Below are 23,723 nucleotides of genomic sequence, written 5' to 3' on the forward strand. Positions count from 1 at the left end.
TACGTTTGGATAGTATTAATAAAACGCTTTTGTTTATTCTTTCCCCTCCTTTTCCGTGTGGCTCGTTATGTAATTGTAAACCATTACAGCATTCAGCTGCTACTGCATGTGACTCCCCTCGTGTGCTTTTTAACAAGGTGTGATGGAGGTTAGACTGATTTTTTTTTCTTCTTTCCAATTTGACAAAGGTTAGGGATTGTAGATGAGCTCAGACTCCCCAGAGCTGCATGTGTTTAAAATGGATGGCGGCACACCCAACAAGCACGCTTCGGGAGGCGACAACAGTAAACAGTTGCTCATCCAATTACCCTGTCCTTGTCCTCCCAGCCCTCTCTTCAACATTAAGCCCTGGAGATTTGCTTTCCGTTCCCCCCTCCTTCATCACAGCAGATCTCTCCCTCTAATTTCGTGATTACGTCCAGGTGTGGCTTGTAGTATTCTGAATCTGCTTAATGCCAAAAGAATAGCTGCAGCCGACATAAAAGAGCATAGGCTTGAAATGCATATAGAGCAAAGAGTTGGGGCTTAAACGTCACCGTGAGCAGTTTAGTTTTCCGGATGCAGCTTGTAATCCTCACACACAGAGGTTCCTTTTATTCAGATGGCTGCTACTTTTCGTGTCTTTGCATCCCTGACATCCAAACATGTCCTCCATGGGTGTTGGTGGGAAATTGATCTTGGGTTGACGTCTGTTTGACATAAAGTGCCCCTTGAATGCTTTCATGTTTCGTCATATTAAAACAACAAACTGTAATGGATTTTATTTGGTTTACGTTTCAGAGAGAACACAGCTGAACATAACAGCTTAATGCAGGGAAATTAAATTTCAAGATCAGTTAAAAGGGGACTGAAAATGTAAACCAGCTTGTTTAAAAAAATAAATAAAAATGTCTGTCCTACTCCCCGATGATGCACTCCTCTGTGTTGTTTGTTTCCCAAGATTATAATAAGTTACACTGAAATTACTGCCTGGAAGGTTAAAAATGTGAAAAGTGTCATGCCTTTCCATCACACTATATTTTCGGTGTCTTCTCAGAGAGCTGCATGTTGATGCTATAAAATTTATGGAGAACACAGGTCTCCAATTGTGAGTTCAATTGTAAAACTGTTGGTTATTATATTTAAAAAGCCACTTTTGTCCCTAACCCCTTCTGTCTTTATGCCTCTAATGATAAAGTTACATCATAGAACACTAAGCTTATGTAAACACTGGGCCTTTATATAAAGGAACAGAAGATTTGGTTAGATGCTGTTTTGTGCTCCCCTCAGAAGCCAGACACTGCATTTATCGGGAGTCGTCTGGACTGCACATTTCCAGCTCGGCCCCAGCTCAGTAATTCGGGAGTAAACAGGACTATAACTGCGTGGAGACCATAAAGAAGCAGCCTCATTGTCACCTCGTATCAAGCCCTCTCCCCTAACCCCACCTCTTGTTATGCATGCCTCAGGAGGTGTTTTGGCATGCCATCCCTCCTTTCCATCCCCGTGAAAAAATAATTGGTGGGAGTTGGTCTGAAACAGCTGTGTGCCCTGGCCCCTGAGAGCTTCCTCAGTTGTTCTCCTTTATTTTCTCCACCCGATAATAACAGCTCCCAAAAGCTTCGGCCGTTAAGGCCCCCAAAAAATCCTCAGAGTTTTATCACTGATGTTTGTGTCCTTATTTGTCCCTTTTTGCTTATCTCCACCACTTCTTTCCCCCAGGAGCCATTTTTCTTTCCGCTCCACAGTGTACTCATTGGTGATGGGCTGTTTGCAGTATCAGTAGATGTGAATGAGTGCATTATTACCAGAAAATGACTCAGAATACACTGCTACAGCAAAACATCCTGTGCTAACTGACGGTTGGGCCCTAAATATGTTTTTCTCAGTGACAATGTTTTTTTTTCTTTTTTCATTTTCAGTTTGTCACCTTCTACCTCGCCTCTCTTCAGCTTTCAATGTGTGAACATTTTAGACAGCTTTCTGCAGTCCATTTGTCATCCAGCCTGTGCTTATACAACTTCTGAATGGTTGTTCTCAGCACTTCATCTAACTCTCCTTATAAAAGATTTGGCTGTGCGCTAAACAAGCAGGCTTTCAGGTTTTGTTTCACAAATATCTTAATGCTGACAAATGTTTGGCTTTTAAGGACATGGGCATCAAGTAATGACATGCCTCCATTTATTGGTTCAAAACGTTTTATTTCCAGGCAAGAATCCAAATTTCAGAAGGTTTTAAAAGAGAAATATTCAGGAAAAGCTAATCTGGAATCATGTTGTTCCATTTGGGGTCATGCTTTTTCAAAGAAATACAAGCTTTTTGTTTCACTAAAATATTTTGAATGTTGGAGTTTAATTATTTATTTTTTAGGACAAAAATCTTCTCGGTAGTTTAAGGAAAGGATTTTAGCCACCCAGTAAGAAGAAATAGAAGTTAGGTATGAGCTTTCCACACTTCTTTTATGAACTACTTTTTTTTTTTTTGCGACTTCACTTGTGCGGGGTTCTAAATGCAAAATGAAATTACGCAACTGAGATTAATTAAAATTATAAGAATTAAAATTGGTTCTTATCAATCTAAACACAAAAGATAGTAAGAATATCTGATATCGTTCATAACTAATTAAGGAGAAAACATTTTGTAGTAATGTTGAAAATGTAATTCCTAGATAGGTAACTAGTCTTTATTGACTTATCCTACATTCACACCGTAAGCAGCAGGAGCAGCAAAAATGCATGAGCTGCTTATTTTTTTATGTTTGTACAAGTTTAGTTTTGACATGCAGCTGAAGCATCTTTGCTGCTCTAGTTCTGCGGTCGAAAAGTTGGTCTGATGCGCGTGGGCGGAGCTACCCTATCCTTTCTTTGTCTGTAACAATGGCAGCTATATATACTGTGATCAGTGGGTAAAAAGTAGTTTTAATATGATTTTAAGTGAGACAGTCCACCTTAAAACTTCATTTGTGCAGTCAGTTCAACCAGATTACGATCCTGCCTTCAATATTATTTTGCTGTCAGTGTTACTTAGACCCCCATACACCAGCAGTGCGCTGTTATTAGGAATCCCGCTCAACAGCCTCTTCACGGTTTTCCGCTACGGTTCTCGGTGGCTGTAATTAGATGATAGTGTTTCTCATTTACGTAATCCAAACTGCAGGCATCAGGATAATAAAATCGAACATGTTTTGCCGGCAGATTTTGGCATTTTAAGTTAATTTAGGCGTTAATAAACTGTTTCAGAGGAGTGATCATAGCGCTCTGCATCAGAAGTGCTGTGTCTGTCTCCCTGACAGCTCCCAGCTTTCTGAGTGGTTTATGTAGCCGGTGGAGCAGCAAAAGTAAAATTTTTCCAACTCCAGCAGATGTTGCTTCTGAAGCTCGTTACGCAAGTCAGATGCTCAGAAGCTCCTGAGGCGCTGCTCAGGACCTTTTACTGCGCCAAGATGCGCGTCAACTACTGAATGGAAACTACTGCATGGAAACTAGCTGCTTCTGCTGCCTCTGCTGCTTGCAGGGTGAACGATATTTTGGTTTTTACTTTTTAAAGTAATCAAACTGTTTAAATAATCACAAAACAGTACTTAATACGTATTAGTATTGGAAGTAATTGTTGACTTCTCTTCTGCATAAAAAGAGACTTTGGTAGGTTTAAATGTTTTCAAAACATTGCAGGCTTTTCATACCTTAATCAAAGTAGAAGTCTAAGTAGACAACCCTGTTTTGCACCTTCTTAATGAAAAGATTTTGGTTAAGATTTTGGGATATTGGTCTGTAAGAATGAGTTGGATCAGAATATAGTGAAGTATTGAAGTATTGAAAAAACAATGTGATCCAGATAAATGTTTGGATTTTAAGGCAAGGATTGCAAGAGTGATATCTTCTTTTCGACCTTTCCAAGTTTTAATAGGAAAATAATTTATGAAAAGTTTCCAAGTTTGAAGACGTTTCGCTTCCCATCCAGGAAGCTTTTCCAATTCAAAATGTCAGACATAGTGTTGAGTTTGAGGCTTTATAGAGTGGACCAAAAACTAAGCCTTGTTTTGGCTTAGAAAACATTCAAATTGAACCGGACGAACAGGTCCGCCCCTTTGGAAAGGGGGTTGTTTGAGTTCTTTCTCAGCCTGTAATACCAGATACCTGTCTATGTCTCTGAAAGGGGGTTGTTAGGGGGAATTGTTTGCCTGGCTGAAACAGGCAGTGCTTGGGTTCCCTCGATGGGGGTGGGGGTTGCGATGATAGCGGGAAGGAGTTCCTTTGAATTGACACTTTGAATTGAAAAAGCTTCCTGAAGGGGAAGTGAAACTTCTTCAAACTTGAAAATAAATATAATAACTGCATTTTTGTTCTGATTTAAGATTGTAAGGTTGATACACTGTATGAAATTCACACAATGTAGCATATATGTTTTTATTTTATTTTTTAAATATAGTGTATTGACAAAGCAAGAGACCTTCTGGATGCTGAGCTGACAGCCATGGCTGGAGAGAGCTACAGTCGAGCCTATGGGGTAAGTGTTTGCCAGAGATGGAGGCAAAATAAAAAGATGTTTAGCAATAAATTCTTTCATCCTTTGGTTTTGGTATCACACTGTGGGACATGCCTCCAGCATTGTCTCCAGAATGTCTGTAACATTACGCCAGTCATGATTGGCCAACGATAGGGACGTCTGCCACTAGGGGAGGGACTTCCTCCTGGTATAAGAACCCAACGTTTCCCTGGTGACCCTCAGTCTAACACCTCTTCTCACTCCTAAAAGCATACTCGGACAGCTAATAAAGCTTTTATTGAGCTAGCTTAATTGTTGACAGAGCGAGCGAACAACTTGTTTGCCGATAGCTGCTCAGTGTTGTTATTCTGCTGTTCCAAGTCCTTCTTTTCCAATGCTGGTCTGCAACCAAACAGCTGCAGTTGCAATTAGTCATGAAACTAGCTGCTTTTCAATATACGAAGCTTACAAAGAGGCCTGAACTTGTACTCATCATGGACAAGGTCCGGCCACCTGCTAGAGCCTGCATATGTGGCGATCTCATAGCTGGGGCAGATACCCACTCATTCTTCTCTTGGTGTCTAGGGCTACAACATGCCCAAAACAGAATAGCCTCGCCGACTAGCCCAGTGCGCAGCTCTCCCTGAAATCCTGTTGGCTAAATGAGTCAATAAAGTTTGTCTTAAACCCGCGTTTCTTCTAAGTTACAAAGGTTCATCCTGTTTGGGTATGTTTGTGGATTTTCTTTAACAATACTTTAGATTTTCTGTTAAGAATAAATAACAGGTCTTATAATGAGAACCTTTAGATACTTGATCTTCTTAACCAATTGTAATCAGTCATCTCTGCCGGAGACTAGATTGTTTCTAAAACCGGTGTAGGTACCACATCTGCTCGGTTGGTCAGATCTGTTTGGGCCCTGCGCATGCCAATGACGTTATGCTACATGATTGGCTGAACGTCTCCACATGATGTAAAACATTGTGGTTGCCCAGACAATGATAATAACATCATGCAGCGTCCGTTAGCGTGCCTAATGACCGATGAAGTTTTACCTGATCGATAAAAAAACTGAAAAAAATGTGTTTATGGTGAACAAAGTAACTGCAAGGCCATGTATCAAGGGGGAGAGCTAGGTAGCTCTGTGGCTAGCTGTGCTCAGTAGCTAACAGGTTAGCCTCTTTTAGCTCGGTCAGTTAGCCACATTAAGATACACTACTTTTAACTTTGCGTCAACAACAATCGTTCGTTTTCTACAAGAAGAATAACTGTTTTATTTGTCTAAAATTCGTTGATTTTCCTTTCATACATTGCAGATGAGACACGTGTCTTTATCTGCACAATATGAAAGTTGCAACCTGAGTAATCTGTGTAGCTTGAGTGTAAAGAAGAAGAAGATAATGTGTTTGTTTGCTTCTCAGGCCATGGTGTCCTGCCAGATGCTGTCTGAGCTGGAGGAAGTGATCCAATACAAACTGGTGCCAGAGAGGAGAGACATCATCAGGGAAACGTGGTGGGAGAGGCTTCAGGTAACTACCGCACATGATGCACAGAAAACACGCATACACACTCACGTGCGCAAAAGCAGACATGCAATGTGAAGCAGATGTTGGGAAAGCTACTGATACTAATGAAAAACATCCACTCTGCGGGCATGTCGAGACACACAGCAGTATCTCAGAGGTTGATCCATTCTCAGTCTGTTTTCTGGGCTGATTTGTTTCCAAATGATGTTTCTATAAATAACAAATCAGTGGGAGCCATGAATCCTACATTGCTTGGTGAAGAGCTGTCTGTCTCCCTGCCACACAATCAGCAGCTTTTAATATATTTAGCAGAATCAGTTCTGTGTGGCGCTTGGTTATCAGGATTTACTCCCATTTTTCTGAAAACAATTACATTTATTTAAAATGACACTCTGTAACTTCTGATCCAAGTATTAACTTGATTGGAAGTGTTAATTGACCTCTCACCAGCTACTTCCCCAAAATATCCAATGTCCAATCGCACATCATAGCAACATTTACTATGTGAGCAGGCCCAACAAACAGTGACCCCAAGCACGACGCTGTAGCGGCGCTCCGAGGGCATTTTAAAATCAGATACTTGTCACGGTTGGTTGAGGTTTTGAGGACTCAAATGCAGAAGTTGAGGTAGAGATGAGTTTTGTAGATTTAATGAGGTAATCACAGGCAACTGAGGCATAAATCCAACATAAAAATACAGAAAAAAACAGAACCTTGGAGACTTCAGGGAAAACATACATGAGGAGCCAGGAAAAGACGAGGAACCAGCACTGAGGAACTGCACGGGTAGAGTATATATAGGAGACAGAACAACGACAGGACTATTGAGCTGATTGGGAGCAGGTGTGAACAGAGGTGTCTAGAAAGGAGCTAGAGAAAAGGAGACCAACTCAAGACTGCAACAGAGGGCAATCAAGAAATACCTAAGAACTCAAATACATTCAGAAAACACCACAAAATACGAATTACCAATTAAACTAGAAAAACATGGATTAAAGTGAAACTGAAAACTTAAAAGAAAACTTAAACAGAACCAAAACTGTGACAATATTAGATACCCTACGAGATTATCTGGACAATTGCATTTTTTCCCGTTCCTGAAACCAAAAACACAACGTGAGCGGTGCTTCCAATGGATTAAGCAATGTAGACGGCCCACTCCCAGTTAAATGTGTCAAACGTAACTAAGCATAAGGCATTCATATATCCATTTTATTTAATTGTATTATCTGTTATGCACCTTTTAAGCCAATGCAGTTGTGAATTCTTTTAATCAACAATGGAAGTAAAACATTCTGAATCTGATGCTCAAAATGGCTTTCCAAAAAAAAAAAGAAAGTTTAGTTAGTTTTGAATTGCTTTGAAGCCCATGTAAGTTAGCTAGCCAACATACCCGTATAGATTAACAAAAGTCAATCTTCTGTACTATTGATGCTCACTAAAAAAAAAAAAAAAAACAACTATATTACTTGAGAGCATCTGATACGTTGCTGAATTTGTCATGTGACCCAGAGGCCCGCTTTACAGCAGTTTGAGCTCTACTTAAACAAAACAGCTAATTAAGCAATAGCTGTTGGCAACAAATCAGACACAGCTTTTACCTGATCAGCCATATTTTTGCTTCTTTGATGTATGATTTAAGCTATAGGTGGGTATTTAGCCATTTATTATTTATAGGTAATTCCATGACTTATCAATCTGGTGTTCCAAAGGGGTTTGCTATCATAAATCCAATAGACTATTCATTTTGCTGTTTCATCATCTCTTTGCTACAGGGATTATATTCTTTACATTTGAGAAATTAGTTGCTCTCTAAATATTATTTTGTATCCTAATTTATTATCATTTGATTTAATGATTATTAGAATTACCTTCATCTTCATGGCTTGGAACCTCATCTTTCTTTTTCAGCCAGTCTCAAACTTCCTGAAGAAAATGTGATCATATAAAAGGCGTTAGAAAATAATCACCTCTTATATGCAATAGGGTCAAAAGTATCGATACTGAAAAGTTGTATCCGGATACAATACTCATTTTCAAAAGTATCGATACAGTGCTACCACCAATGGCACCTAAACAGTCATTCATCTTATGCGCAGATTAGAGGAAAATGCACTTTCTGAACACTGTGTGATTGAATAATTCTGTGCACTTTTCGGTTTCAGGCTTTTTTCTGTAACAGGTGCAGCTGCTGAAAATTATTTTTCTTTTTTAACTGGTTTGGCTGGTGTCATAGCATAGCCAAGGAAGGAACACTTAATTTTAATTTTGTAAGTTTTTTATCAAGCTTGCTTAATATTGTGCACAGCATACAACCTCAAAATATTGTTTATTGTATTTATTTATCTATTTATTGTATTTTGTTTATTAATGAAAAAAATTCTGTTGAATTTTGGAGTCTTTGTTTTTATCCTTGTGGTATCGAAAATGACATCGAGTATCGAATATTTTACTTAGTATCGGTATCGAGTTGAAAAGTTTAGTATTGTGACAACCCTAATATGCATTCTTTGAAGATCAGGCTTTTTATATGGAAAAAAAACTACTCCTCACCTTGCACCCACAGCCCCAACAAAAAGCATGGTGGTGGCGGGATGATGCAGTAGGAAGGATTTAATTGGTCATTAAATGGATTGCAATGCAGAGCAGTCCAGAAAGAAAATCAGTTAGAGGCAGCAGAAAACCTTAAAAAGTTCCCCTTTCAGGAGGATCATAACCCCAAACAACCAGTCAGCTACCGCCAGTTCAAACCACTGTGTTAGAATGGACTAGTCATATAATAAGACTTAGAAGTTGATGCTATTTTCCACTTCCTATTAAGGCATTACTTTATGTTGGTCATCACTTAAAATCCCAATAAAATAAAGCAAAACAATCCAGAAGATATGACGAGTTTTGAATATTTTTTCTAGTCACTGTAGAGGAACTCATTCAGTTTCTCTCCCCTACTCTATTTGTACGTTATTACTGTAAAATGTGCTGCCAATGAGCCTCATTCAAACAGGAACTGGGTCACATTCGTGGATTTGTGGATCCCAGAAGGTGGTTTTATGTTTGTCTTCCTGTCTGTGTTTTCAGCTGCATTGAAGGCACTGTGGGGATGTTTTAACGAGTTTAAGCTGATATAAATAAGGTTTGAATGAAACGTTTTCCAAAAAGAAGAGTCACCTTCCTGTTTCAGCCTGGCTATTAGTCCACTGTTAATATTTCCTTAAAGTGCCCTTCATAATTCCTAAAAAAAAAAAAAACTTTTAAAGACACATAAACCATATGCAGAACGTTATACATCATGTTCAACCATTACTTCTAAGTAACTCCTGTTGTCTAACCTTGCAGCCCAGCCATATATTATAATAATTGAGGAATTGTTTCATAGAAGTGCAGTTGACATATTTAAAATGATTTACCACAGTAGTTTCATTTAAATATATGCTGAAATATTTCTGTGTGAGAAACAGGATCATGAATATAGATATTACTCTCCTTTCAGTGAATTTTGTAGTTTTAAAGCACAACAAATCAATAATGAGTGCTTCTGTGTTTTTTTCCTTTTCTTCAGGGTTGTCAGCGTATCGTAGAAGATTGGCAGAGAATCCTGATGGTCCGATCTTTGGTCATCAGCCCCCATGAGGATATGAGGACTTGGCTGAAATACGCCAGCCTTTGTGGAAAGAGCTTACGCCTGGTCGGTGCTTTCACATATTTATTCAAGCTCTTCTGAATTCTGTTAATTATTATAGTTTGACAATCAGGAGAAATGGGTTTCTAGCTTTATTTAACAGGAAATTATATTATGGCTCAAAAGTGAAGCACAGCCATAGATTCATCTTCAATTAAGTCCTTTCTAAGCTCCTGGTAATTAAAGAAGTGAAGCACCATCAGTCACGCTGTTTGGAAACTTGAAACTGCAGATATTCCTAGTGAAAGCAGAGTATTTGCTCCGTATTAAACCTCTCTGGTATTCCAATAAGTTTGAGAAGATGAAAGAATGCCTTGTTAAATTTGACCACACACGTTTTAGAACCCAGCATCACTCAGTGTGCTGGAATAGGTAAAGGGAAACATGCATTAAATCACCAGTAAAAATGACTGTGGGGTTTTTGTGATTAAAAAAAAAGAATAACCTTAATGATTTTATGTAATTCAGTAACATTTTATTTCCATTCTCTCTGTTTTATTCTTTGGGTTGCTTTGAACAATTCTTTATTTTACAGTTCAATATTTTTTTCTATTTGATTTTTTTTTCCTAATAAATCAAAAAAAGCTCTCTTCAATTTATTTGGAAGGAAATTTCATTCAAATTGTGCTTCATCTGCTTCATATCCTTTAAGGCACTTGCCCACAAGACTCTCGTGCTCCTGTTGGGTGTTGACCCCTCCAAACAACTGGACCACCCGCTTCCTACGACCCACCCGCATGTTACTTACGCTTACATGAAGTATATGTGGAAGAGTAACCGCAAGGTAGGAAAACAGCCCTTTTTTTAAATTTTACTTATTTTTACTGGTTTTAACAGAATATGGATGATAACTAACACTTGAAACAGATGGTGCATAATGAAAAAATACATAGAGATAAAATAAGATATCCTCTACCTAGAGTTTTGTTATTTTAATATCAGCTTTTGATATGTCTGGTAATCACTTCTGTTGGAAAACATTTGCGCTTGTCAGTAAAAGAAGGGAGCTTTAAGCTCTCCTGGAGAGATGAAGGTATTAAGCTTTTAATATTCTCTATAAGTGACCAGATTGAGTGAAAAAAGAAGAGCTCTGTCTAGTTCTAAAAAAGTCTTGGCACTCAAAGAGTTGCTAGTTTAAGCACCAGAAATCCTGCAGTAGTCTAAAGGTAATGGTGTGCTTCAACAGGAGAACGGTTACCTCAGCAAAGCTTTATCATGATATACAGCGGTGCTATTGTCTTCCACTGCTTAAAGGGAGCCAAGAAACCAGGATATGAAATACACAGTGATGTGTTATATGCAATTAATCTTTACCAATAATGCATCCAGAAGATAAACAGAGAAGATCAGTGTTGGGGCAAACTCATTAGGTAATATGTTACGGTAACAATGTTTTTTTCCAGTAACTAGCCCTTTAAAGGAGAAGTTCGGTTTTTTACACTTTAAGCCCATTTTCTGTAGTGTCCAGGATGAAATCGAATGATCGACACCAAAAGTTTGAAAATTGCTCCTGTCTCTGCTTTTTGGCTCATTTAGAATCCACCCCTGGCTGCTTTAGAATGGCTTGCATAGAGCATGTCCGATAATGTCCTTAAAACAACCTTAAACGTTCTTTTTTTTAAATATGCTACTCACCGGGTCGTCAGCGCTGTTCAATGACGTTCCAAAAAAAGTTTCGTAAAGAGAAAACGTTCCTGTAGTGTTTTATTTAGCATTTTGTAAATCCCATTGAGTTCTGTAGGAATAGTCAATATTCCGCTGCCACCGGAAACGGAAATGGGGCCTGTTTACACAGTTGTAGTCTTTTCGCTTCACTCTGTGTACTCCGACGTCGAGGTGCTAACGTCTCTGTTAAACACTTTAAAAAACTCTGAAAATGGAATACGAAAGGTGGATTCTTGATTCTCGACGTCGGAGTACACAGAGTGAAGCGAAAAGACTACAACTGTGTAAACAGGCCCCATTTCCGTTTCCGGTGGCAGGGGAATATTGACTATTCCAACAGAACTCAATGGGATTTACAAAATGCTAAATAAAACACTACAGGAACGTTTTTTCTTTACGAAACTTTTTTTGGAACATCATTGAACAGCGCTGACAACCCGGTGAGTAGCATATTTTAAAAAAGGAACGTTTAAGGTTGTTTTAAGGACATTATCGGACATGCTCTATGCAAGCCATTCTAAAGCAGCCAGGGGGTGATTCTAAATGAGCCAAAAAGCAGAGACAGGAGCAATTGTCAAACTTTTGGTGTCGATCATTCGATTTCATCCTGGACACTACAGAAAATGGGCTTAAAGTGTAAAAAACCGAACTTCTCCTTTAACTAATTAGAGACTAAAAGTCAGTAACGCATTACTTATTGCTGGGCTTTAGATCGATTTGTTATTCGTTACCATGTATTAATGAGGACTACAGTTTCCTGGTGTGAGCAGAAGATGGGGACGCATGCAGCAGCTATGCTTAACTTCACCATGAACACAGAGGAGAGACCATGGCGCAGATCCACTGATTCAGTGACAGTGTTCCTGCAGTAAAGCGCTCATTGAAGCCTTAATATTGTTGTGATTTTCTGATTATGTGCGGGAACAGAGACTTTATAAACATCGGTTAGAAGCTGGAATTTCAAGAGGCCCCTCGCATCATCTTTACCCTGACTGCTTTAATCAAAAATGCTCTTTACTTTCTCAGGGCTATGATGATTTTACTAGCATTCAAAAATCCTGGCATCATACATTCCTGCTAGGGTTTATTTTTTCTGGAATAGTGTATCCCGTGTCTAATTCTATTGAATATATATTTTGTTTTTGTTAAGTTAATTGAAAAGCATTGTTTTTCAGCTTCTTACCTATTCTATAGCCAATTAAAGGCAGTACATGCACCAAAAAAGAATATATATATATATTTCTCTTTTACTATAAACAAGAAACGTCATCACATCTACATTAAACCTTAAATTGTTAAACCAGCACACCAAAAGTGCAGACTAGTTTTTAATTTTTTCAGAGGTGTATTTATTTAATTTATGAATTCATAACATACACCTTATATTCTATAATTGAACCACTGTTTTGGAAAAGTAACAAATTACGTACTTTTTTTATGTAACTTGCCAAACACTGGAGAAGAACCCATAAGACGGGGGTAACCAATAAAAAACCAGCAGGGTCCAAATAAAGAAAATCAACAATCGGTAAAGGTCTGGAGACATTTTTTATTATAATCTGTTACTTTAAACAGAAATAAAATTAACAAACACATGTCATCTTAAGGCACAGTTTACAAGATCACACAGTCAAATTGATTCAAAGTGAGGTGTTTATGCATCCATGTTATACACAGACTTAAAAAAAAAAAAAATATATATATAAATATATATATATATATATATATATATATATATATATATATATATATATATATATATATATATATATATATATATATATATATATATATATATATATATAAATAGAATTTTTTCCATTTTAAAATCTAAATTATTTTTTAAGTAGAGTTCTTTCTTTCTTTTTTCTGGCTTAATGAGAGCAGTGGGCTTTATGCTGCCCTGCAAGGCTTTAAACATGTTCATGGTGGAGAATCCTGCTTCACAGCAGCAGGTTGAGCCAAACATACTCAAAATGTGCAGGGTCACCTTTGAGCACCATTTCACTTTTCTTTCACCAGTTCACCACAGTTCTTCCAACAGTCCACACTTTCTCTGCTTTCTTTTTCTCATCATCTTCTCCTTCTTTCCCATCTTCTTGCCACAGGTTTGCCTGCTGTGTCTAAAAATATCAGCAGCAGCAACCCAGACTGACAGCAGCTCATTGGATCATTTGTATCAAGTGTAGCCTGGTACCGGACGCTCTACCATATTAAAGATCTGCCATAAGGGATTTAGATGATGTCAGTATAAAGTCAGAAACCATAAAAATTAAAACTTAACAAGGCCTATAAAGTAAGGGAGGCCAAAGTGCTAAATTAAATATCAATATTATCAGATTGATTGGGCCCAACTTGATAATCTCTTGATAAGCCATCGTCCCGGACTCAAAGTACCAGCGTTGTAGAAAAAATAAACAAAGCAAAACCCCCCCAAAAACGTTTTTGTTTACCTTAAAAACAGTGACGTATAGAATTGCTTGCAGCAGCTTCAGTAAAGTTTGAAGCCTGTCGACTTTCTATCATTTTAGTACCGCAAACTCTGTTAAGTATGTTATTGTCTGCATGAAGGAGCACTTTACCTTGAAACATGGCTCATGTTAATAAACATAAAAAAGGAGATGGGCTTCAAATTGGGCCCTGTGGGATTCCTTTTAAAATCCTTTGAAAACCAGACTTATTTTTGTTTATAAAAAAAAAACTAATAGAAAGGTAGAAAGGAAAATAAAAGCCAAACCTGCACAACCATATGTAGAAGATTTTGCTTTTTATTTTATTTAACCTCAAAAGAAACCGTTTTATTTTATTGTTTTTCAAAAGCTGTATTTTTAAAATTAAAAGAAGAATCTAGATCTGATAAAGAATCATTAAACAGCAGAACAGGAGCTAAAATAATGTGAGGAGTGTTTAAACATGTGCAGCTATTTGGCTCCTCCAACTAAATCATCATGTTTCTTATAGATGCAGAATAACCATCTCTCCTCCAATTAAAATAAACAAAAAAGTACCAATTTAAAAGCAATCACTGGGTCTCTGGGTAATTCATGTAATAGTCGATTCATTCAGCCAGCTGGGAGGTATTTTTTTCTTCACTAAAGCTGGTGAAACTTTCCCAAACAGTTCCAAACATTAATCATAGCTGTGAAGATTACATAAGTTACTGGTTCACTTCATAGAAGAAAAAAAAAATTGTTTAGCACATGTCAAAGGGGAAAATAATGTTAGAAACAATAATTACTCATTTTATTGTCAACGTTTTCTGTTTAAAATTCTGGATTTGTATTACAAACAATTCAAAGTTTTGGTTTATATAATGTAAATCAGTTGATCTAAAGCTGCGCTTCCTAACCCCCAGCTGCCACAGTTATTTTTATTCTTCATTCCATAAAAAGTCTGGAGGCAGCTGGTCCAGTTTAGGAACCCTAATCTATTACTACCATGCTGTTTTAAATGCTGTTTGAATCTTTTTTTGATGAAACAAGCTAAACTAGATAAACTTCCCCATACAGGAAACATCCTCAGCATAAAATGAAACTGTTGCATCATAGTTTTCACATTATCCTTTGATATTCTGTATTTTTATTGATATCTCTGTAACTAAGGTAGCAGCGGATGAGGCAAGAACAGATGCTGTTTGGCCGCCACACACACCAGCTCTCGTATACACACCCCCAGTCACTCACAAATACACCCACATTAACTGCCTGCTGCAGTGCTGTGCGTCCAGTTTGAGACTGAGGGTCTCATTAGAGGGGCTTAGGTAAGTGTGAGCGCTGCTGCTCCCACAACCAGCTGTGCTGCTAAACACAGATACCAAAAACTGATATAAGCACAATAAATAAAAAAAAACTGCGTGTGAAATTAGAGGATACATTAGTTTTGTCACTTAGCATTTAATCTTGTTTTTGATTGAAGATGGGCAGCAACAGCATTAGAGATTTTGCAGATTTTTCTTATATATATATATATATATATATATATATATATATATATATATATATATATATATATATATATAAACGTGTGTGTGTGTGTATCAATTCAAGTTCAGTTCAGTTTATTTCTATAGCGCCTAGGGTTGGGTAAAAATCTGATTTAATCGATTTTGAATCGATTCCTTTACATTTTTGCAAAATCGATTTCTAGGAAATGAGATCGATTCGTTTTATAATGACACGAGTGAAGTTCACATTCAAATGCAAACACCCTGTAGTTGTTACAGACAACACTGCACATATGGTTTGTGCAGTGGAGATAATGCAGCTCATGCATGTCTGATGTGTCTCCACTGTGTCACATCTGCTTGCTCGAGTAAGGCTTCACTTTTTCACAAAAAAGTTTGCGCTTTTGAGAAAGTTTTGTTCTCAAGTTTAAACTGTGCGATTTACAAGTTTGCACTTTGTGTTTACTGTGACAGGAAAAAAATAAAATACATGAGTATTTTGAAACAGTTGAACCACTTTCTTTGTAAAAACAGATCGAAACGAAATTAATAGATTTAGAACTGTATGAATCAAAATTGAATCTATTTAGGTCTTTACCGAAAATAGCCAGCCCTATTAGCGCCACTTCACAACAAATGTCATCTCAAGGCACTTTACAGTTCACCAGATCATGCAGTCAAATTGATTCAAAGTTTCTTATCTAAGGAAAAACAACTGATTGCATCGACTCATTGACTCAAAGGCAATCCCTCAAACTAAGCATGCTTGTAGTGACAGTGAAGAGGAAAAACTCCCTTTTAACGCATGGAAACATTCTGCAGAACCAGACCGAGTGTGAGGAGCTATCTGCTGAGGTCAACTGGGGTTCAAGGAGGAAGAAGCAAACATACAAAAGGCAATTGTAAAAGAAGAAATCCAGTCAGAAAAACAGGAGAAACAGGACCACACTGAAAAACAGGCTGATCTCCAACATCTTTAAACAAAAGTGTTGATTGCAGCAGCACAGCTGCTCTATAAAACAATATATGTATTAAATGTGTGTTAAAATTGTTGTAACGGTTCAAAATAAAATGGCAAACAGCCTTATGACAGTGATAGTGCTAACTGTGTTGTTCTCCAACAGATCGATGCCTTCCAACACATGCAGCATTTCGTCCAGGGGGTACAACAGCAGGCCCAACATGCCATTGCAGCAGAAGACCATCAGAGGAAGCAGGAGCTCCACAAGCTGATGGCCAGGTCTGTCAATGAGTAGAAACACAGCAGTAACAGCCGTAGTTGAATTTGACTCTTAACATTTTCAACAATAACTCTGATTATAAAATGATTTCAGTCACCTTCTCCTGATTATGAACATGGACTACATTTGTGTTCCACTCTTTTCTTTGCAATAGTTAGAGCCCAAAGTGAGTCCACATACTCTTTATTCTTCACAAGCTTTTCCTCCTTAGTGTGTTGTAGGCTTGTCCCGATCCGATCCACGTATCGGATCGGGACGCCGATATTGGCAAAAAAATGCGTATCGGCAAAGCATGTAAAATGCCGATCCAGACTGCCGATCCAGTTTTTAAAAAAAAATCCGGTCCGTATTTTCCAGTTTCGCCGATTGAAACGATCCATTCCACTATTTTGCGCCAGTGTTCCCCTGTTTTGCATTTTTTTTTTTACTTACAGTAATACTTGCACCTTTAACTGTTTACGGTTTTACTGTTCACTGTGCAATTTCAGATTGCTATTCATAATTTTGTCCAGTTTGTGTTTATCTCTTAATAAACAGGTAAGTTTGTTGTTACCAAGCATTGTGATTTATTCAATTTTACCTAATTTAGCTGGCTAGATGTTATCAAGAGTACTAAAACCCTTTTCAACATGAGTCTTACAACTAAGGCTAAATACTTAAACTTAAACTTAAATACATGCTCGGATAGGCTGGTATCGGCCAGTATCGGTATCGGATCGGAAGTCCAAAAACAATATCGGTATCGGATCGGAAGTGCAAAAACCTGGATCGGGACATCTCTAGTGTGTTGTTTCCTTCTCTTCCATTCAAGAGTTAACAGTACAAATTAGTTCATTTGTGATTTGTGTTGGAAACAGGAAGAAAAACAAGTATTTCAGTTTATTTTTATTTGAGACAATAAATGAGACGGGTAAGGTTCTGTCAGATGAGTTTTTACATTACCGTATTTATTTTACAATATTTCTAAATAAAGTGTTTGAGTAAAGGTTTCACTCCACATGCAACAGAGGTGAAATTGAGAAATATATTCTATTTAATAGGGTCATTAAACAGCCGAAGTGAAAAGCCTTCATGTTTCATTCGTTTTAGAGCTAAAAGCTATTTTATGGGATATACAGTAAAAAAAGGATCTAGAAATAAGTAAAAAAAAAAAAAACCTAAATTAAGTGTATTTACCCTTAATTTAAGTAGGTAAATTAGATATTTTGTCAGTGAAATTAGTATTTTTACTCTTAAAATAAGATAATTAGATAATATGCACTTGAAATAGGACAATGCAATGTTTTTTTCTTATTCTAAGTGTAAATTGTCTTGTTCCATTGGCAAAATGTCTCTTTTACCTCCTCAATCCAAGAACAAATGCACTTATTTAAAAAAAAAAAAAAAAAAAAACGTATCTAGATTTGGAATTGTTTCCCAGTGTACCAGCACAAAATAAAAGCATTATTTTAAACTTAAAGGAAAGGAAACAACTTAGACTTTTTTTTTTTATTGTCATTTAGTATACACAAAGTGTATACAAAACGAAATTTAGTTTAAATTACATTTAAATGTAAGATTAATTTCTTTTAAGAAGGAATAAGTAGCAGAAAGAAGGGAAAGTCTTATTATGCAGTATCCATTTCTCGGCTCTGGATTCATTGCAAAGAAAAAATAACAAGCACATATTTTGCGCATGTAAAAAAGTGAGATAAGTAAATCTACGATGGAATGTTTCATCTGTTCTTTTATATGGTGGCAAATGGGTGCAAAAGGACAGCAAACAAAATAACAAGCTGCAAAAGCATCAATGATGTAAACTCCGAACAAAAAAACAAATGCAACAGTAAAACGCTGCAAACATAAAAGAAACAAGCTGCAAATAAGAGGAAATTGCAAAACGAGTTGCAAACACATGTTTGATGCAAATTCCAAAACACAAAAAACAAATGCCGTAGAAAAAAAAACTGCAGACAAAATAAAAGCTGAAAATAGAAGCAAAAAGCTAAAATCAACAAAACAAATGCAAATAAAAAATGTTGCGATCAAAGGAAGAAATTGATGCAAATAGTAGAAAAAAGCAGCAAAGTCGCACCAGAAAACAGAAGTGCTCCACTAGAGGACATCAAACAAAGGAACCATATAGGACCAGACCCTCCGTATAAACATAAAGTCAGGCTTAAATGCAAGAGTATCAAATAGAAAGTTGGAGAACCAAAGGATATTGTTGTTTTCTCATTGCAAGACTCTGAAACCTTGACAGCTGCTGAAGAGTTGGACTTCACTATAAACTACTCGTTTATGAGAAATCTTTGATTGTATTGACAATATGTTTTGGATATATTGGGGGTCCTGATCGGAGGCTTGGGGGGCTTTTCTTCCACAGCTGTGATGGGCAAGAGATAATGAGAACATAGATGGATGAAACCGTATCTATGTAATCCTGGGCGGAAAAAAAAAAAACAGGTTTGAGGCTCCAGAAGACCTGGGTGATTCACTGAAATGTAGTGTTACCCCGAAATCCCACATCCTCTGTAACCGCCCTGCCACCCCACTCCACTCCCCTTTAGACCACCTGCGCAAAGCAAGGCCTACAGCCTCTGCTGTTTCTCCCGTCTTGCTCCGCTCCTCCTAGAAGCTCGATGAGAGCATGCGTGATATTATAAAATTCTTAGGAACAAAACATGCAGAAAAAAATCTTTTTTAATATGACATATAAAAAAAATCCCCATAAGCATCCAGCATGTGTGCAGTTTCAGCCCAAATATTTTCTTTTTGTTGTGTATTTTTGTAACAGGGATAATTAGGATTATATAAAATATTTTAATCGAGAAGAGAAATCTGCTTCCTTGTATGTTGAAGTACCAATAGTTTGCATCCAATCGTTTAATTAAAAAGCCTTAGTTTTGGGGAATTTATAAGAATTATGCTATAATTTGTAGTTACTGATCTGTCGTTTCTATATTTTAATTCGACAAATCGGATCTTCCCTACGTTCTTTTTCCTGTTTGGCGCGATTGAGATTGCAATTGCGGATCTTGACCTTGCCGGACCGGAACGGAGCCAAAAATAGCTCTACTTCATATTATGACGGTGATGAACGGGGAAGACGTACACGGACTGTGACGTGCGGTGGATGTGGAACAGTTCCCATTGATTAACATGACAGACAAGTACTCCGCATGGCGTACATGAGCGGGGCAGAGTGGAAATCTGTCCACTCTCTGTGACACCATCTCATGCGTGTCAAACCTTTAAAACAATGCACCATTTGTCTTCCACTTCACAATTATGTGCTTCTTTTTTTTAAACTATTACAGGAAAAATCTCGGAAAAACCCACTGAGGTTTCTTCTTCTACCCTGGCAAAATGTGGAAGAGATCAAGAGATTTAAATACTTTTTGATGGGGCTGTAAATCACACTTCGCTGTTTGACAAGGTTCAGTTTGACGAATATTAAAACACTTCCTAACAGAACAACCAATTGAAAGAAGGACCCTCAGCCCAGTTGCTGACATATTTTTACAGTGCTGGTTTAGAATGCCTTCAAAAACCCCCAACATGTTCTTTACAAGTCCCTAAAATATAAGCAGTTAGAAGGTCTTGACAAGAGGATATTTCCCTTGTTAAGAGTTTTTCAGCATTTATTTGTTGTTGGTGTAACGTATGATCAGGCAGGTATAATTCAGGTACAGTAAATCATCCAGGGGTGTCACGCGGCCATATGTGCTAAAACACTCTAGCAGTCCATATCCTCCCATCCTGTAAATCAAACACGAAGAGACGGAGGTGTGACAGCAAGCAGAAAAGGCTTTTTTTTTTTGTTTTCCTGTCTTCCACAAAGCAACCTTGCGAGGAATGCGTTTGAGGTGAAAACACCTGCATAATGTCAGCCAGGATGGCCTCTCTGCTGACACTCACACACACACACAAATGAATATAGGTCAGCCGCTGGTATGGAGCACACCTGGACTCCTCACTTTTCAAATTCTCTTCATCTCAGACTCACTTTTGCTCTCCCTTAAGAATCCACTGCTACTTAATGATGCTTTACTCAGTTTTCATTTCCTGATTGTTGTTTCAGCCTCCCTAAACAGCCTATGTTCTGTAAATCTGCATGGTAACGGTTTGGCATAAATCATTCAGACTCATCTTTACTGTAACATGAAAAAAATAAGAAATGAAATTATGTAATGACAATAAGAGGATTTATTGGAGGAGCTCTCCAAACATTCACACTATTGATAGATGGATCTGCGCTGAAGTGTTTGCCATTTGCCTGCATTAGTCTAGGTGCATAAATTGTATAGCTCGGCTCGTCTTGCACAACTAGTGTGACTTCTGCCTGTAATTGTTTATGGATGATGGATAGAGGAATGTTCTTCTCGGCTGTGTTCCAGAACTCACTTTTTGCTGCAGCAACCAACACAATAAACCAGATTAACAAGAAATCAATTGTTACTCTAGGTGGTTATAATTTTGCTAAATGACGTCATCACATAATTTGCATATAATAAGTAAATCAACATTAGGACGACAGAAAGTCTTTAAAAAAACTCCAAATACATTTAAAACTCAAGATGTACCTTATAAAATGATTTCTAGCGTTCAATTAGATTATTTTAACCTTAACTCAAACTATATTAATCGATCTTATGTTATCAAATTCAACTTAAATACTGTTAGTCACTGCAGACAGTGAATGAGGCTCTGGATGAGTAAATGCAGGGAGGATCTATTATAGTGCAATACACAAAATATCATATTTACATCTCGCTTTTTTATTAAGGGGGGGGGGTGGAAGCTTTGCGCATGTTGGACTACTTTTCAGTGGGGAAACAGGAGAGTTGCCCTTCTCTCCCGTACTGCAGAAACAGGTTGCAGCTGCTGCATCTGACTCCCTCAGTGTTTTGGAGGAGGGAGGGCCTCCCTCACTAACTGTTTGCTGAAGACTGTAAACTCAGAGGGATTGGTGCTTCCAGTGTCATCAAATTCTCCAACTAGAAAGGAAATAGTCATTAGATTTGTCGCTAGCCACTATACGCTATACGTATGTTGGATGAGTTAATCCAGATGGTTTGTTAAACTTAGGCCCCGTCCACTCGAAGTCAAACCCTGGCCTAAATTCACAGATTTTTCACCAAACCAGCCTCTCATCCATACGAAGCTGACGTTTCGGGGGTCTGTAAACGATCTTTTTTTTTATTAAGCCTTCAGAGTGGGAAGATTTTGAAACACCGTTTTCGCATTTCCATCTTTAGGCTCTGACCGCATTTTTTTTTTTACACGCATGCGTCATAGCGTCGCCTCTAAACACGCATGCGCGACACAGTATCACAACAACAATGGCGCCGTACTGTGTTGAATGGTTGCTGCTCATGCTACTCACCCTGCTGTCGGGCTTACAACAGAATCTTCTTCTTCTGGAATATCTCCAGGAAGAACAGAGCAATATCGACGACATAGTTCAGCACCTGAATTTGAATGAACCACGAAAATGGACCCGCAGGCCCATTTTCCGGTTTTCCAGTTTGGTTGTTGTATAAATATTACTGCGCATGCCCAGCATTTCGTTGCCTGTTTTCGCCTATTTTTGCTTTGGCACCACAGCGCCACTTACAGGCCTGGCAAACATTTTACAGCGTTTTCATGCATTCATGTGGTCGATCACATTTATTTTACGTCTCCGTCTTTAAGACAAACGTTCTGGAAAATATTAGCGTTTCGTGTTCGTTTTGACTTCGTGTGGACGGGGCCTAAGGATTTAATAAACATGTTTTTTTCATAGATGAGACAAAGCGTATTTACATTAGTATAGGAGGCCTACTGACTATCATCCTGTGGAAGTTCATTCCAGACACTGTTCTTCAGAAGATCTGATCCAAAGATGTTTTAAAACCAAAATAAATTAAATTATCTAGGGTTATATTCTATTAAACTTAAATCCTCAGAGAGTTTTGATAGAAATTGTCCATCAGCATGATAATAGAAGTTTATCCCATACTATAATTAGCTCAAAAGCGCTAAAGAGAATTGGCCCAAGTACTGGACCCAGTGGTGCTCCATAACTAACTGGTACCTGTTAGACAAAAATATTATAAACTCCCAACAGAGCAGCCAAAACGGCTTGGATATTTGATTTTATTGACTCTGTAGCTGAGAAAAAGCGGCTGGATAAGCTGATCAGGAAGGCCAGCTCTGTGATTGGATCCCCTCTGGAGGTGGGAAAAAAAGGATCCTAACTAAATTAACATCTCTGTTGGATAATGTCTCCCACCCCATGCATGAAGCTGTTACAGAACTGGAGAGCTCCTTCAGTGACAGACTGCTGCACCCTAAATGCACCAGGGAGTGTTATCACAGATCCTTCCTCCCAGCAGCTGTAAGACTTTATAACCACCAATGTTCCCAACATCCTCAATAAGTTGTTACATTCATGCTGATTTTGCACAGTTTCTATCTTAGTCAGTTAAATAACATTACATTACATTATTAATCTCCAGGTGCACCGTTTTATATAATTAAAAGACTTTACAATGCAGTATTTTATTGTTTCTCTTTTAACTCTTCACTGTTATGTTATTCTTATACATTTTTCTAAGGCCCACATTTGTGTAACCATTTTTTCTATAATCTTTTTGCTGCCATAAACACCAGAATTTCCCCATTGTGGGAAAATAAAAAGGATTTTTTATTCTATTATCATTGACAAAAGCTTGTTTTTTATTGTTATGCTAAAAGGGTCGGTATTGTTTAGCAGTAATCTTAGTAATCTCTTGTTTTCCTTGTCTTTGTTAGATGTTTCTTAAAGCTGGGCGAGTGGCAGCTCAGTCTGCAGGGCATCAATGAGAGCACCATCCCCAAAGTTCTTCAGTATTACAGCAATTCAACAGAGCATGACCGCAACTGGTACAAGGTCAGTCCCTGCTTCCTGCCTTCAACCTTTCTCTTTTGGCCTCTGCCTGATGCTGCTTAACCCTTTATAGGGCAATCAGTGAAATACTATTAAAATCCAAATTTCAAGCCAATAGTGTTATTAGAATCCAGAACAAGACCTTATCACCTTTGTACCAAAAAAATTGGATATTTCGATGATAAAAATGAACAGAAGTGCTTCTATACGAAATTCATGAAAAACACCCTGAGAGTAAAAGTAAACAGTTTTCTTTTTGGGTACAACATAACCTTAGACATATTCCAAAAAAGTTAAAAAAGAACCCACTGGA

The 23,723-nt window shown here is 37.8% G+C and overlaps 1 protein-coding gene across 1 annotated transcript in view; it reads left to right on the plus strand.

Annotated features, from left to right (window-relative positions):
- Nucleotides 1-23,723, plus strand: part of mtor (mechanistic target of rapamycin kinase) — a 133,936-nt gene that overhangs the window by 83,807 nt on the left and 26,406 nt on the right. Inside the window, exons 33-38 of the mRNA XM_038289914.1 lie at nt 4,408-4,485; nt 5,886-5,993; nt 9,550-9,675; nt 10,322-10,453; nt 16,402-16,517; nt 23,296-23,413. Coding sequence (XP_038145842.1) covers nt 4,408-4,485; nt 5,886-5,993; nt 9,550-9,675; nt 10,322-10,453; nt 16,402-16,517; nt 23,296-23,413 — 678 coding nt within the window. The remainder of the gene's footprint in view (nt 1-4,407; nt 4,486-5,885; nt 5,994-9,549; nt 9,676-10,321; nt 10,454-16,401; nt 16,518-23,295; nt 23,414-23,723) is intronic.

The sequence above is a fragment of the Cyprinodon tularosa genome, unplaced genomic scaffold (genome assembly GCF_016077235.1).
Source record: "Cyprinodon tularosa strain WSP-4 unplaced genomic scaffold, ASM1607723v1 ctg273, whole genome shotgun sequence".
NCBI classification, from domain to species: domain Eukaryota; kingdom Metazoa; phylum Chordata; class Actinopteri; order Cyprinodontiformes; family Cyprinodontidae; genus Cyprinodon; species Cyprinodon tularosa.